General features: G+C 64.2%; 2 protein-coding genes across 5 annotated transcripts; one reads left to right on the plus strand and one right to left on the minus strand.

Annotated features, from left to right (window-relative positions):
• The first annotated feature begins 17 nt into the window (after positions 1-17).
• Positions 18-3,969, plus strand: LOC121349886 (perilipin-3-like). 2 transcript variants are annotated; one of them, XM_041460698.1, is made up of 8 exons: positions 18-283; positions 1,169-1,225; positions 1,436-1,631; positions 1,892-1,974; positions 2,055-2,766; positions 2,884-3,074; positions 3,161-3,283; positions 3,358-3,969. In XM_041460698.1, exons 2-8 carry the CDS (start codon positions 1,175-1,177, stop codon positions 3,700-3,702), a joined length of 1,701 nt encoding a protein of 566 aa, XP_041316632.1. In that variant the 5' UTR covers positions 18-283; positions 1,169-1,174; the 3' UTR covers positions 3,703-3,969. The 2 variants fall into 2 exon arrangements, with proteins under 2 accessions (XP_041316632.1, XP_041316631.1); XM_041460697.1 differs by lacking the exon at positions 18-283 and adding an exon at positions 694-800.
• A 796-nt stretch (positions 3,970-4,765) lies between these two features.
• Positions 4,766-13,813, minus strand: HDGFL2 (HDGF like 2). Of its 3 annotated transcripts, none has more exons than XM_041460755.1 (16): positions 13,626-13,813; positions 11,948-12,024; positions 11,737-11,875; positions 9,911-10,090; positions 9,439-9,555; positions 9,226-9,297; positions 8,835-8,976; positions 8,551-8,626; positions 8,187-8,472; positions 7,487-7,575; positions 7,059-7,129; positions 6,634-6,704; positions 6,389-6,490; positions 6,084-6,297; positions 5,317-5,440; positions 4,766-5,151 (listed from the first exon to the last, which is right to left on the minus strand). In XM_041460755.1, exons 1-16 carry the CDS (start codon positions 13,695-13,697, stop codon positions 5,082-5,084), a joined length of 1,902 nt encoding a protein of 633 aa, XP_041316689.1. In that variant the 5' UTR covers positions 13,698-13,813; the 3' UTR covers positions 4,766-5,081. The 3 variants fall into 3 exon arrangements, with proteins under 3 accessions (XP_041316689.1, XP_041316688.1, XP_041316687.1); XM_041460754.1 differs by having other exon boundaries at positions 4,766-5,148; positions 7,487-7,581; positions 13,626-13,811; XM_041460753.1 differs by having other exon boundaries at positions 7,487-7,581; positions 13,626-13,811.
• Positions 13,814-14,902: the final 1,089 nt, after the last annotated feature.

A 14,902-nucleotide genomic window follows, 5' to 3' on the forward strand; every position in this document is an offset into this window, starting at 1 on the left:
AGGGGGTGCCAGGGTGGGACAATGGGACGGGATTCCACGGGCTACTGGGAGAGAGGGTGCCACAAGGTGCCAGGACATCTGGACTGTGACCCGCAGCCGTGTGGCACTGAACTTTGTCCCACTTGTCACCGTGGAGGGGCTGGGCCTGCCCCGGGATATCCCCGACGTCACAAACACAGCGTGGTCACAGCACCCGGTGGGACGACACCGGGCACCCCAGGACCGTCCATCGTCCCGCCGCCGGAACACACCGGGGCCAGCTGGACCAATTCCACCGGGCCAGGTGCGGGGGAGCACCGGGACCCCCGTGCTTGGGAGCCGCACGAGGGGAGGGGACGCTCGGGAGGGTCGGGGCCGGGTCTGTCCCGGGGGATCGGTGCCTCGGGGGGTCTCTAGTTCCGGGCTCGGGGTGTCACTGCAGCCGGATCCCGGGGAATCGCGTCGGTGTGCACCGGTCCCGGGGTGTCCGTGCAGCCCAGTCCCGGGGGATCCGGTACCGGGGAGGGGGGTCAGTGCAGCACCGACCGAGGAATGGGGTCCCGGGGGGCTCAGCGCAGCCCAGTCCCGGCGGTTCCGGTGCCGGGCCGGGGACTCGGTGCAGGCGGTTCCCGGGAGTTCGCTGCCCTCCCGGCCCCGCGCTCCCCGCCGGTCGCTGCTCCCGGTCCGCCCCGGGCCGGCCCCGCGGGGCGGCTCCGGTCACATGCGCTCGGGGCGGGCTCGGGGGTATAAAGGGCGGCGGGGAGGAGCGGGGCGAGCCCGGAGCCGAACCGAGAGCAGCAGAGCCGACCCCAGCGCCAGCGGTGAGCACGACCCGGGGCCGGCCCGCGATCCTGGTTCCGATCCCGGTTGCGATCCCAGTTCCGGTTCCGATCCCGATCGCGATCCCGGTTCCGATCGCAAACTCGGTCCTGTTCCCGATCGCGATCCCCGTCCTGTTCCCGATGGCAATCCCGGTCCCGGTCCCGATCGCGACCCCGGTCCCGATCCCGCCTGTGATCCCGATCGTGATCCCGGTCCCGGTCCCCGGGACCCCCCTGTCCCGGGATTTCCCAACCGCGTGGGAGCTGCCCCGTCCCGGGGAGCGGTAACTTGGGATCCTCCCTTCGAGAGGCAGGAGGGGGGCGCTGGGGGGGCTGACCCCACTCACGGTCCCGTCCTGTGCCCCCAGCCCACCATGGCCACCAGCGAGCCCACGCCGGCGCAGCCCAAGGCAGAGGAGCAGCAGGTCAGTGCGGGCAAGGCGGGGAATTTGGGGGCAACCCACGGGGTCCCTGCTTGGAGACGGGGATCGGGGTTATCCCACCCTCCGATGGGCTTGGAGCGCCGCGGGAGCACCCCAACACCACCCCCGGGGTGTTGGGAACACCCAACACACCCGATTCCCTGTGAGATTTGGGGGTCCCTCACGCTCACGCTGAGCCCTTCCGGCCCCCAGAGCATCGGGACACGCGTGGCCAACCTGCCCCTGGTGAGCTCTGCTTACGACATGGTGTCCTCCGCCTACACCTGCACCAAGGAGAGCCACCCCTACGTGCGGAGCGTCTGCGATGCTGCCGAGAAGGGCGTGAGGACACTGACAGCGGCAGCAGTGAGCGGGGCCCAGCCCCTCCTCACCCGCCTGGAGCCCCAGAGTGAGTGTGGGGAGGGGGAACAGCACCCCACGGGGCTGGGGGAACCCAAAACTGGCTCTCACCGAGCTCTCGTGAGGAACCAGGAGAGGGAGGATCTGGTTTTGTGTCTCTGGTTTGTTTTGTGTCTCTCTTCCAGCTGGAGAAGCTGGAAGAAAAGATGTGGGGGCAGCACCTCCTGAATTTTGGGGTGATGGACAATAGGCCCTGGCAGAGCTCCTGCAAGGCAGCAGGGTGCTAAACCCACCTTTTTCCATCTCCAGTTTCCACCGCCAATGAATTTGCCTGCAAAGGGCTGGACAAGCTGGAGGAGAAGCTGCCCCTCCTGCAGCAGCCCCCCCAGAAGGTACCGGGCTGGGCCAGGCTGGGCTGGGCAGCACACTCGGGGCCCCCCAGTGCTTAACAGAGGTTTGTGTGTCCATCCAGATCATCTCAGACACCAAACTGCTGGTGACCTCCACGGTGACGGGGGCCAGGGATGTGCTGACCAGCACGGTGGCCGGAGCCAAGGATGCAGTGTCCAGTCGAGTGACCGGGGCCAAGGATGCAGTGTCCAGCACTGTGGCCGGAGCCAAGGATGCAGTGTCCAGCACTGTGGCCGGAGCCAAGGATGCAGTGTCCAACACTGTGTCCGGAGCTAAGGATGCAGTGTCCAGCACTGTGGCCGGAGCCAAGGATGCAGTGTCCAGCACTGTGGCCGGAGCTAAGGATGCAGTGTCCAGCACTGTGGCCGGGGCCAAGGATGCAGTGTCCAGCACTGTGGCCGGAGCCAAGGATGCAGTGTCCAACACTGTGTCCGGAGCTAAGGATGCAGTGTCCAGCACTGTGGCCGGAGCCAAGGATGCAGTGTCCAGCACTGTGGCCGGGGCCAAGGATGCAGTGTCCAGCACTGTGGCCGGGGCCAAGGATGCAGTGTCCAGCACTGTGGCCGGGGCCAAGGATGCAGTGTCCAGCCGAGTGACCGGCGTGATGGACATGACCAAAGGGGCAGTGCAGGGTGGCGTGGAGCTGACCAGGTCTGCGGTCAGCAGCGGCGTCAGCACCGTGGGCCAGATGGTGGCCAGCGGGGTGGACTCCGTGCTGGGCAAGTCGGAGGAGCTGGTGGACCATTACCTGCCCATGACAGATGAGGAGCTGGGTGAGAAGCTGATCCCAACCCTCCGGGGAGGGTGGGCAGAGCCTGGGCAGCGCAGGGGAGGCTCTGTGGGGTGGTGATGGTGGTGCTGGGACCCCCTAAGCAGCTCCTGTCCCACAGCCAAGCTGGCCACGGCCGTGGAGGGCTTCGAGCCGGAGCAGCAGAGGCAGCAGCAGAGCTACTTCGTGCGCCTGGGCTCCCTCTCCACCAAGGTGCGGCACCGGGCGCTCCAGCACTCCCTGGGCAAACTGCAGAGCGCCCGCCAGAGCAGCCAGGACCTGCTGGCCCAGCTCCAGCGCACCCTCGACCTGGTAGGACCCAGCCCCCCGCCCCCTGTGCCACCCCGGGGTGTCCCCCGGTGCCCCCCCAACCCAGCCGGGCTGTGCCCCTCTCCCAGGTGGAGCAGCTGAAGCAGGGCATGGACCAGAGGCTGCAGGGAGGGCAGGAGAAGCTGCAGCAGCTGTGGCTGGAGTGGAGCAAGAAGCAGCCGGGCAGTGGCAAGGACCAGGCGCCGCCGGAGGTAGGAGCAGGGCAGGGGGTCCCCAGGGTGAGCCGGGGTGTCCCCCAGGCCTCACCCCCTGTGTCCCCCCACAGGCGGTGGAGTCGGGCACGCTGACCATGCTGCAGGGCTTGAGCCAGCAGCTGCAGAGCTCCTGCCAGCCCTTGGTGTCCAGCCTGCAGGGCCTCCCCAGCACCGTGCAGGACACGGCGGGGCAGGTCCGGCAGAACGTGGAGGAGCTGCAGGCGGCGCTGGCCTCTGTCACCTCCCTGCAGGACGTGACGGGCCCCGTGCTGGCCCAGGCCCGCAGCCACGCCACCAAAGCCCGGCAGCTGATGGACGAGCTGGTGGAGCACGTGTCCTTCAACACCCCCCTGACGTGGCTGGTGGGACCCTTCGCCCCCTCGGGCAAGCGCCCGGTGGAGCTGGAGATGGAGTAGCAATTCCGGGCTGCTCCCCTCCCCAAAAAGCCTCGTTAGGAGCCTTTGCCAAACCCCCCCAGCCCCCCTCACCCCTCACCTTGTGCCTGTGCCTGTGGGGACCCTCCTGCCTGCCCCAGCTCTGTCCCCTTGCTGGAGACCTGCAGTTACGTGCCTTGGCTGCCCCAAGTGCCTCTTGGGGGTCCCCCACGTCCTCGGTGCCTTCAAACCCCCACCCTTGTAGGGTCAAAACAGCACAAGAAACAATAAACTCTGGGTAGTTTTGCACTGGGCTGCGGTTTCTTTGGGGGTGTGGGAGGGAGGAACTGGGCTCTGGAGGAACAACCCCCTCCCCAAGACCTGGGGACCCCCATGTCCTGTCCTGAGCCCCCACTGCCCTGCCAGCCCCCCCAGCCTGTCCCTGTCCCCGTGGGAGCAGGGTGGGAGGAGAGGAGCTGGAGTGGGATCAGGAGTGGGGTCCTGGAGGGGACCTCCCACTTCCCAGCAGTTGGGCAAGAGGCACTGGGCATGGTTTGGGCTTTATTTGGGTCTTGTTTACCGAGTGAGTGTGAAATCAGTGCTGGAAAAAGGAAAGCGTCCCCAGGGCAGAGTTACTGCAGCCTGCGAGGGGGAGTCGGGGCATCCTCCCCCGGGGGTCGGCACAAAGAGCAGGGTGGGGCCGGGAGTTCTTTATTGGACACGGACAAAAGCCCTGGAGCTTTGCAACACAGCAAAGACCAACACTGAGCTGCTGCCCAGCACGGGCACGATGGTGCCAGGGTCGGTCCCTCCCTGGCACAGTCAGGAGAGAACACACCCTTTTACCCTTATTTTACCCCAGGTTGGTGCCCAGCCCTGCTGCCACCCCTGGGGCAGAGGGATCCGGCTCCAGCAGCTGCCCCTGGATGGAGAGAGGATTGTGATGGTGGGGAAAGGGGCTTGGAGCAGCCCCTGAGTGCCTGATCCTGGTCAGAGGGAATTTGGGGACCCATGGGGTGCTCTCCAGCCCTGACCCTGGGCAGGGGGTTCAGGTTCTCCCCTCGTCCCAGCCAGAGATGCCTCAAGAAAGAGACACTGGGGTTCCTTCTGTTTTTCATTAGAAAACCCTTTATATTCATTTCATGTCGGTTGAAATCACAAGAAATTAGGTAGGAGGGGAAAAAAAAAAAACAACAAAACAAAACAAAAATTAAAAACAGGGGGGAGGGGGACAAATACAGACACCAGCACAGCCCCCCCGCGGGCGGTGCCTCCGCAGGGACGGGACACGGGACAAGACCAAGGACATCGGCTACGGTGGGACTGGGTGAAGTGACTCAGGCAGGGGAGAGGCAGAGGCTGCTCTCCCTTCACAGCCCCTCCTCCTCCTCCTCCTCCTCCTCCAGGTGGGAGCTGCTTCCTCAGCTCTCCTCCTCCTCCTCATCCGCAGCCTCCGACTCCCCGCGAGCCTTGGGATAGTCCTGGACACTGCTGGGGGAGAGCAGGGGCAGGGAGAGCTCAGCCCCCCACCCCTCTCCCACATCCCAGCTCCTTCCCAAGCTGGGAGAACCCTTTCCCCACCCACAGGATGTCCCCAGATCATCCCTGCAGCGATCAGAGGGGTCTGCAGCCCCCAGCCCTGCTCCCCACACTCACTTGTTGTGGGGCTCCTCTGTGGATGCCTCCAGCTCCCCAGCTCCTGGCCCTTGGCTCTTGTCCTTCTCCTCTGTGCCCTCTGACTTCTGGGACAGGGATTCACCATTCACAGGACCTGACAGGTCTGAAGGGAAGAGAGAGAGGCTCAGGCTCTTGGACCCCCTCATCCATCCTGACCCTCGGGGACTGAGGATCCATGGCCAGAGACATGCAGCCAAGCCTGAGGGGACCCCAGTACTGGCCTGACCCCCACAGCTGCAAGAAGGCCCCAAAACCTCCATCCCCCAGCCCAGAGACACCGTCAGGGTGGATTTTTCCTGTCAGTTCCTGTGGGAAGGCTCTTGCAGCATCACCAGGATGGCCCCAGGCAGAGACCTGGCTCCGAGGGTGGAAGATCCCAGTCACCACTCCCTGTGCAAGAGCCTGAGCCAGCGTCCAAGGACATCTCCACACTCCTTCATGCCTGGACCAGAGCTCAGGCTGGCAGGGAGGAGCTGTCCTGAGCCAAAAACCAGCATGGAGGCCCCCAGAGCCCAGGCGTGGGGCTTGAGGTTTGCCCTCTGCTCTCACTGCATTCCCCATCCAGCCCTTTCCCACTCCTGGCACTCCAGCAAAGCAGGGCCTGGAGGTGCTGATCCCTCCACCACGAGGCCAACAGCCACCTCCCCGTGTCCTGTGTCCCCAGCAGGACAGGCACGCCCCAAGGAGGGGACTGTGACCTGCCCAGACAGGGCAGGGAGTGGTCCCGGGATGTTCAGGAATGTTACCAGCATTTGTCTCCTCTTCCCCCTTCTCATTCCGTGTCTCTGCTCCCGACAGCTTCTCCTGGCCTTTCTCTGTCTCCCCCTTGTCCTTCTCAGGCCCAGCTTTGTTGGCTTTCTGGATGGATTCCATCTTTGGTCCCAGCACACGCGACTTCAACCGGGTGTAGACTTCGGCCGCTTTTTCCATCACGTCCTTGTTGGCTTTGTAGCGCCGGATCTGCCCCGGGGAGCAGGAGGAGGGACCCCTTAGAGCTGGGGCCAGGCAGGCTCCCCGCTGGCCCCAGGGAGGGCTCAGCCCTCTGCTCTACCTTCTTGAGCGTGGCCACCACATCCGTGTGCTTCTGGAGGATGTGGGAGGTGACCTGGAGCGTGCCCAGCTCCTCGAGCGCGTTCAGACACCGCTTGATGTCCTGCACGGATGGCAGCGGGGTCAGGAGCTGCCCTGGGGGCACCTGGGGCCTCCCAGCACCCCCAAAGGGAGGAGGAGGAGCACTCCTGGGTATCACAGCAGGGCAAGGATGAGCAGGGATGTCCCAGGCCAGGCCACACTCACCGGGTTATCCACCTTCAGCGCAAACTTGATCTCACTGTGAAGTTTCTGCAGTTTCTCTTCCACTGTGGGCTCTGGAGCAGAGAGAGAGACACAGGCTGAGACGTCAGGGCACCAGCAGAGCCCACGGCCCTGCCCAGAGCCCAGGATCTGCTCTGGGGCCTGGAATCACTCCCAGGCAGGGCTTTGTGTCCTCCTGCACTTCCACAGCTGAGCACAGCCCCGGGAATGTCTCTGGAGAGGATGGGCTGGGGTGTGCCAAGAGAGGGAGGGGATGCCAAGGAAGTGATCCTGGAATCACAGCAGTGCTGGGAAAAACCCTGGCACAACCTCACTGATCCCTCCCTGTCCCTGAGGTGGGGGAAGCAGCCCTGGAGCCCTCCCCTTTCTCTCCTCCCCTCTGTGATGGGAAGCAGTGGGTCTCTCACCCTTTTTCTTCTCCATCCTCCTTTCGGGGATCGGGTCGGATTTCTTCCGGCCTCGTTCCACTTTCAGAGGTCTGTGTGAAGGGAAGAAAAAAGGGAAGATGGTTGTGGTGAACCCTCTGCTCAGCACTGGGCTAACAAGGGGGATGGCACTGGCTGGATGCTTCCAAGACCCCTCCACCCTGGTTACAGCTTCCCAGGAATGCAGACAGGAAAAGCCCCACGAGAAAGAAATCACCATGGAATGTGATCCTGGTAACCCCCAAGAGCTGCTCCAGCTCCTTCAGCTCAGGAGGAGGGGAGGAGCAGGCCCAGCCCCTCTGCAGGTGCTGCAGCCCCATGCCCACCCCGGGGTGCCAGGGCTGGAGCTGTGCAGGAACAGCCCCATTCCCAGGAGGAAAGGGGAGGGAGGGAGACGTGGAGATGCTGACTTGTTCCGTGGCTTCTCCTCTGCTCGGCCCCTCTTCTCCTTCTGATTTGGTTTCCTTGACAACTCCGAGGGCTGCTTCTTCACCGGCTTCTTTACCTTGGAGGAGAGAACAATGCAGGGAGAGCGGCAGAGCCCTCCCTGCTGCGGCACAGCCAGAGCCACAGCCACACCACAACGGCGCCCGTGGCCACCCCACAGTCACCCCATTGCCATGGCACAGCACCACCCCATGGTGCAGGGTCACCCCACATGCTCCCAAAAGCTCCAGGGGGACAGTGGAGCAAACCCCATGGCTGTGGTGGAAGAGCATCTTGGAGATCATGGAATGGTTTGGGTTGGAAGGGAACATAAAGCTCACCCTGTCCCACCCCTGTCATGGGCAGGGACACCTTCCACTGTCCCAGGGTGCTCCAAGCCCCATCCAACCTGGTCTTGGACACTTCCAGGGATGGAGCAGCCACAGCTTCTCTGGGCACCCTGTGCCAGATGTGAGGCTCACAGCTGGATGAGGCATCCTGGGCCAGGGGAAGAGCTCCCACTCCAAGGCATGGATGCAACCCTTCCCAACACCATGTGGGCAGCTGCAGGCTAACCCAAGACCACGAGGGCAGGTCCCTGCCATTCCTGGACGTCCCTGATGGCCTGACAGGGAGGTGACACGTTGTCCATCTACCCCCAGGCCCCCTCAGCTCTGCACCCACCTCCTTCTCCTGCTCCAGCTCAGAGTCCGAGGAGGATGGAGCCTTGGCCCGGCCTCTCCGGCCCTTTTTGGCCGTTTCATCCTCGGCACTGCTGTCCGAGTCTGTGTGCACCTCCTCGCCCTTCTCTGCCTTCTCCTTCCTCTTCTCCTTCTCCTCCTTCTCCTGCTCCCGGAGCCGACGGATCTCCTCCTCCTGCTCCCTCTTCCTCTTCTCCTCCAGCTCCCGCCGCCGCTCCTCGTCCCGCCTCTTCCACTCACTGATGCGATCCACGTCGCTGTCGCTGTCACTGCCAGGACAGGGCAGGCTCAGACCCCTGCGTGACCCCCAGCCCAGCCCAAGGGTGACAGTGTCCCAGTGAGCTCACCTGTCACTGCTGGAGCTGCTGGGGACACGCTCTGGCTTCGGTTTCCTGCCCCGGGGCTTGGGAGGGGGTTTCTCAGCTGCAAGACAACAGGGGCATGTTCAGCAGGAGCCCTGCAGGTCCCTCTGTGAAAACAGCCCCGAGCTGCAGAGGCAGAGGGGCTCTAGAATGTGCCCAGAATTCGGGATGGAACCCCAGAGCATGGGGAAGGCCTGAGCTGCCACACTGCCATCCCGAGGTGGTGGCAGCAGCAGGAGCAGCAGCAGGAGCAGGGCAGCCCGGGGTACCTGGCTTGCGGCCCCGTGGTGCCTTTTTCACTGACACGTCCGAGTCCGAGTCCGAGTCTGACTTGGTCATGTCCACGGTGGCATTGCCCGTCTCCAGATCCGAGTCCGCCTTGGAGTCGGAGTCAGAGCCAGACTCCACTTTCTGCAGGCAGAGAGCGGGGCTGGGATGGAGGGTGGCTGTGGGGTGGCACTGCCCCAGTCCCAGCAATACCCCCAAACCCAGCAGTGTCCTGGATCCCAGCACCCCGAGCCCCCACAGGTCACCAAGAGATCAGCGAGGTCCCTCCAGGTGCTCCAGCCCAGGGCACAGCCCTGTCACCTCCAGCTCCCCCCTCCCCACAGTGCAGACCCTGGCTCCTCTCTAGCCTCCCTCAGATTTGGGGTCTTTTACCTTCTTCTTCCTCCCTGCTGCTGGCATCCTCCGTGGAGCCCGGGCCACTGGCTTCTTTTCAGGAGTGAAATCCTGGAGGAAAACAGAAACATGAGGAAATGTGGAACAGTGCCACCAGGGAATCAAGCCAGTCAGGTTCCCTTCAGCCTCTGCCCCATTCCCAGAGGGATGTTCTCCTCACAACCATGCCAGTGTATCCCAAAATCCTCTCACCTGGTCACTGTTTTTTTCTGACTCAGAAGATGTTTCTGAGTTCTCCTCTTCTGTGACAGAGGGGCTGCCCTGATCCAAGTCACTGGAGGATTTCCGAGGCCGTTTTGTCACAGGCATCTGGCAAAGGAGAGGTGACAAGATGAGAGAAGCCCGTTCCTTCTCCATCCACCATGGAAAGCAAATGCTGCCTGGGAAGGGCTTTCTCCAACTCTTCCCAACAGGCCATGCAAGAGCTGCAATCAGATCTGCAGCTCTGGATCCTCCTCCAGGACTGGCCATCCCACCATCCCACAGGCATCACGAGACAGCTGTGAGACCCCCAAAACCACGCTGAGCCCCATTTCCCACTGGAGAATCCAGAGGGAGCTGGTTTCTCCACCACCTTCTGCTAAGATGGCCTCAAGGAAAGCTCCGTGACGGAGCCACAGTGTCCCCTGGCCGGGCCACCCTCCTGTCCCCAGCCCACACTCACTTTCATGGCCAAGGATTTCCTCTTGAGCCCGCTGTGGTCGCTGCCTCGATCCGAGTCCTCGTCGCTGTCCACCTTCTCCGTGGGGACCGTGGCCATGGCAGCGTCGTCCTCGTCGTCCCCGGCGTCGCTCCCCGCCATGGGGTCGTTCTCGGGGACATCGCTGTCGGAGGAGCTCGCGGGCTAAAGGCAGCGGGAGGACAGCGGAGTTAGGGGGGCCTGCGGGGCACTTCGGGGGGCAGGACAGGATGGAGAAGGGGCACCAAGGGTGGGGAGGGAAGGAGGGCAGAGCTGGGCATGCAGAGCAGCGCAGGGCAGCCCCCCCTCCCAGCACAGATCCCTCCGGAGCAGCTCCGGACAACGCCACCAGCCCTGCCTGGGGAACGCTGCACCCGTTCCCACAGCCCCACACGCCACTCCAAGAGCACCAGGGACACATTCCTGGGATGCTGCTGCCTCGCTGCCCTCTGCCCCCCATCCTCAGGCCCTGCCAAAATCCCTGGAGCAGCCTGGAGCTGGGAGCAGAGCCCAGCCCTCCCCTGCCCTGACGGCGCCAGACAAGCCGGGGTGGCCGGGTTCAGCCTCTCCTTCTGCCTCCACTTGGATCAGGCCTCTTCCTGTCCTCTTTGCACACTTTCCCCATGGGAAAGGTCCACACAAGGAGTCCAGGTGGCCACCGTGCTCTTCCCAGGTGGGATCTCCTGTGTCCTGCTCCCTTGAAGGTCTCCTTGTTTCTCCAGCCCATCGGGAGGCTCCTCGCACAGGACATCACACCCCAACTTCATCTTCTGGGCTTCTCCTCTGTGTGTGCAGCACTGCCATTCCTAGAGCCGAGGTTCTTCCAGCTGCTGGAAAGCCTCTCCTCACCCTTGGCTGTTCCTGGCTTCACTCAGGTCCCAAAGGCAAGGAAACTTCAGTGTCTTCTCCTGCTCCTTTTGCCCACAGGATGCAGTGGGTGCTGCTGAACCCTCAGCCTTGCTGGGTCCCTGATGGGAGTTCCCAGAAGATTCCTGGCCATGGCATGTGGTGCCTCCCTCACCACCACCAATCTCCAGGTTTTCAAGCACCTCCACAACCTCACTGTACCCTACATCCAGTTTTGGGTGGACCATTTCCCAACCCCTGCCCCTCAAACCACATCCTCACTCCTGCCCGGCCATGGCACGGCCCGGGGGGCTCATTCCCTGCACCTGCTGACCTCCAGGGACCACCTCGACCTTGCTGCCCACCCTACAGGCCCTCCTCTGCCTCTTCAGCCCCACTGCCTACACAGCCAAGGCCTCCTGTGATGATCTTTATGGAATAAATTGAATCCCAATTATGGTCACGAGAAGCCCCCACAAGAAGTTGACAAAGAGCTGTTCCCTGGCCCAGCCTGCTCCAAATCCTGCTGGAGGGCTCAGGAACCTCAGGAATGGATGGAGGAGGGGACTTCCCAACAGTCCACGAGCAGATCCAGTTGCCAGGGACAAGCAAGCCTCAAGTTTTTGCCCTGACAACAAAATGTCTGTGATTTTGGGCAAGCAGCACAAAGCATGACCCAGATTCCACCGTGACAACGGGGCAGAAGCGCCTTCCTCCAGAGCAAGTGGGAACTTCCAGCACTCCTGGAAGCCTGAGGGAAACCCCTCCATGGAGGAAGATGAGGAGAGCAAACTCCCTGAGGAAGGGAGAGGGCAGGCAAGCAGAGGGGAGCTAATTCCACCCCAAGGAAGCCAAGCTGGAAGCTGGAAGCAATCGGCACAGCAGCGAGGAGAAGCAGAGACAGGAGGAGTGACTTGGGGGGACAGAGGGGCCGCAGCCCCATCCCCTGCCCAGCCCACACTCACCGCAGGGGCACTGTAACTGGCGTGGGGGTTGTTCTGGATTTCCCACAAGCCCTCGTTGAAGCCTTTTCTCTTGTTTGGTTTGCCGTATTTGTCTTTATATTTTTCGTAAGGGAACAGATCTTTAGGGCCCAAGAAGGCGCTGGAGAGAGACAAAGCAGAGGTGAGGCCGGAGCGAGGCAGGGCCCGGCGGGGGGAGCGAGGCAGCGCTTACGTCTCGTGGGTGCCGAAGAAGAAGATGGGGTACTTGTTCGGGGGGGGTTTCACGGCGCCGTCCGCGATGTCATCGATCTGAAAGGAAACCCAAAGCACGAGGAGGTCAGAGACAGCGGTGACACGTCCTCAGCCCCGGCAAGCGGCGTCGGGTCCGGCACCCGCTTGGAGCCAAGCGCGGCAGGAAAGCACCCCTGGCTACGGATCCGAGTCCCTGCGGGATCTCTACCAGAGCAACGGGAAGGATCCGGCACCGAGGTCTTGTGGGCAACGTGGGCCTTGTGCTACTCGCCCGGGATCCGTGGCCGGGACGGGCAGCGCGGGCGGGGGCGATGGACGAGCGGCCGCAGGGTCCGTGCTGGCTGGAGCCCGGCCGCAGGAACGGCCCCGCTGCCGGCCGGACACCCCGCGTCTTCTGTGCTCCGGGCGGTCCGGGCCGTGGGCAGGGAGAGCCTCGGGGTGCGCAGGGGGTGCTGGGGAGGTCTTCGGGGCGGGGGGACCCTTCCCCAAAAAGCAAGCGAGCTAAAGCAGAGGGGCTGTCCTGGCGGGAGCGGCAGTCCCGGGTCTCACGGCGAGGTGCAGCCAAGCGGTGTCAGCTCCGGCCCCCGGAGCTCCCCGATCCCCCACGCTTCCACCTGCCCGTCTCTTGCCATCCAAGGGCAGTGCGTGACCCTGCCACGGCCTCGGCTGCTCCCGGGGACCCCGCAGAGCCCCCAGGCACCCCCCAGCTGAGCACATCCCAAAGCAGCTCCCGCTCTCCAGGCGCGCCGCGGCACGACGCTGTCACCCGGCCAGTGGCACCAGCTGTCCCCCTCCCCAAAACGCTCCAGCAGCCCGAACGAGCCCCCCAAAGCGCAGCAGCACCCGCTGATCCTTCACCTTGAGCGCTCACAGCAGCCCCCACCCGTGTCACACCCAGTGTCCCCTCAGTGTCCCCAACAAGGGACAGAAGGCCAGGCCCCACAGCGCAGTGCTGAGCTGCCACCCCGACATGAGTTCCCATCTCCGAGGCAGTGCTGGACCCCCATGCCAGTCCAGCTGCTCATGTGGGGTCCCCCATTGCGGTACAGGACGCCCCATTCCAGAACTGGGCCCCCATGCCAGTGGAGGTGCTGGAATGGGACCTCCCGCCCCAGAGTGGGACACCCCGCACTGCGCTGGGCCCCATCCCAGTGCGGGGCACTCCAGCCGGGAACAGGTGCCGGGACGTGACCCCACATCCCCGTCTGTGTGCTGGGACAGGTCCCTCGTGCCACCGCCGGCTCACATCCCACGGCACATACCGACCTGGGTCCCCCATCGTGAACGGGACACCCGTCCGCCCGGTACCGACCCTCCTATCCCGCTACAGGTACCGTCACAGCATGTCCACCCCGCTACCAGCTCCCCGTGCCGGTACAGGGCGTCCCGTCCCGGCACGGGTCCCGTTATGGCACCTCCATCCCGTTATGGCACCTCCACCCCGGTACCGTGCCCCCATCCCGGTACGGGATTCCCATCCCGGTACAGGTACCGTTATGGCATCTCCATCCCGACAGGGTCCTCCGCTCCGAGGACAAGGGTCGGTGCGCGTCCCCATCCCGTCTCGAGTCCCCCCTCCCGATCCCGCTCCCATCCCGCTCCGGGACCCCCGCCCCCCTCCCGCTCCGTCCCCCCGCGGCGCGGCCCCGCGGTCTCACCCGGGCCGGCCAGTGCGGGTAGCCCTTCATCTTGGCGAAGACGAGGTCCCCGGGTTTGAAGCTGTGTGGCATGGCGGCACCGGGGGGCGCGGCGGGCGCGGCGGGCACCGGGCGCGGGCAGGCCCAGCCCAGGCCGCGGCAGCACCGGGCAGGCGGCGGGGGCGGCCCGCACCGCACGGCACGCAGGATGTCCCGCCCCCGGTCGCGACCGCGCCGCCCATTGGCTCCGCCGCACGTCGCTCAGCCTGTCAGACCAATAGGAGCGAGGCGGCGGCGCGGCGGGATAACGGGATTGGGCCGCGCGGCCGGAGGACAGGGATGGGGAATTGAGACCTGAGAGGGGACAGGGATGGGGACAAGGATTGGGAATTGGGACAAGGATTGGGAATTGGGACCTGAGGGGGGACGGGGCTGTGAGGGGGCTGGGGACTATGGGGGGTGTCAGTGCAGGGGGGACAAGGGTGTGGGGACAGGGTCGGGGCTGTGGGTGGGACAGACGCCGATCCTGCCCCATCCAGTGCCCCCAGCTCAGCCCCCCAGCCCGGGGATGTGGCTCCCGGCTGAATTCCTTCCCTGGGGCCATCCCGGGGCTCCAAACTCCTTCTGCACTGGGGATGGCCATGTCTCTGGCCCAGGACAGGGCCACTGGGAGAGGCACCAGGGCCACATGGGGGGAATCTGACCCCAAGCTTGGGCTGAGCCTGGCTAAGCTGGAGCAGACACAGCTGGACTGGGAGCTGCGTTGGGGTTAACCTGCTCTTAACCCAAACCGGCTTCTCTGCAAGGTCACGGAAAGGAAAACAGTCCCTGCCCACACCGGGCTGCTCCCAGCGCCCAGCAGAGCCAGGCGGGGGCAAAACCCAAACACAGCCCTGGTTCTGGGGAGAAACGACTCATTCCCAGGGTTTGGGGGAGCTGTGTGAGGAGGGGAAATCCTGCTGCAGGGAATTGGTGGAGGGGGTGTCGGGGTGATGGGAGTGCTCCCTGTCACACTGTGAGTGAGGCCTTGCTCCTGCTGGGCTGTGCCCTGTCCCTGTGTGCCCTGTCCCTGCTGTGCCACGTCCCTGCTGTGCCACATCTCTGCTGTGCCACATCTCTGCTGTGCCCTGTCCCTGCTGTGCCACATCTCTGCTGTGCCACATCCCTGCTGTGCCACATCTCTGCTGTGCCACATCCCTGCTGTGCCACATCTCTGCTGTGCCACGTCCCTGCTGTGCCATGTCCTGGCCTTGCCATATCCCATCCACGCTGCATCCTGACCGTGCCATATCCAGTCT

Source organism: Pyrgilauda ruficollis, unplaced genomic scaffold (assembly GCF_017590135.1).
Source record: "Pyrgilauda ruficollis isolate IOZ18807 unplaced genomic scaffold, ASM1759013v1 scaffold148, whole genome shotgun sequence".
NCBI classification, from domain to species: Eukaryota; Metazoa; Chordata; class Aves; order Passeriformes; family Passeridae; genus Pyrgilauda; species Pyrgilauda ruficollis.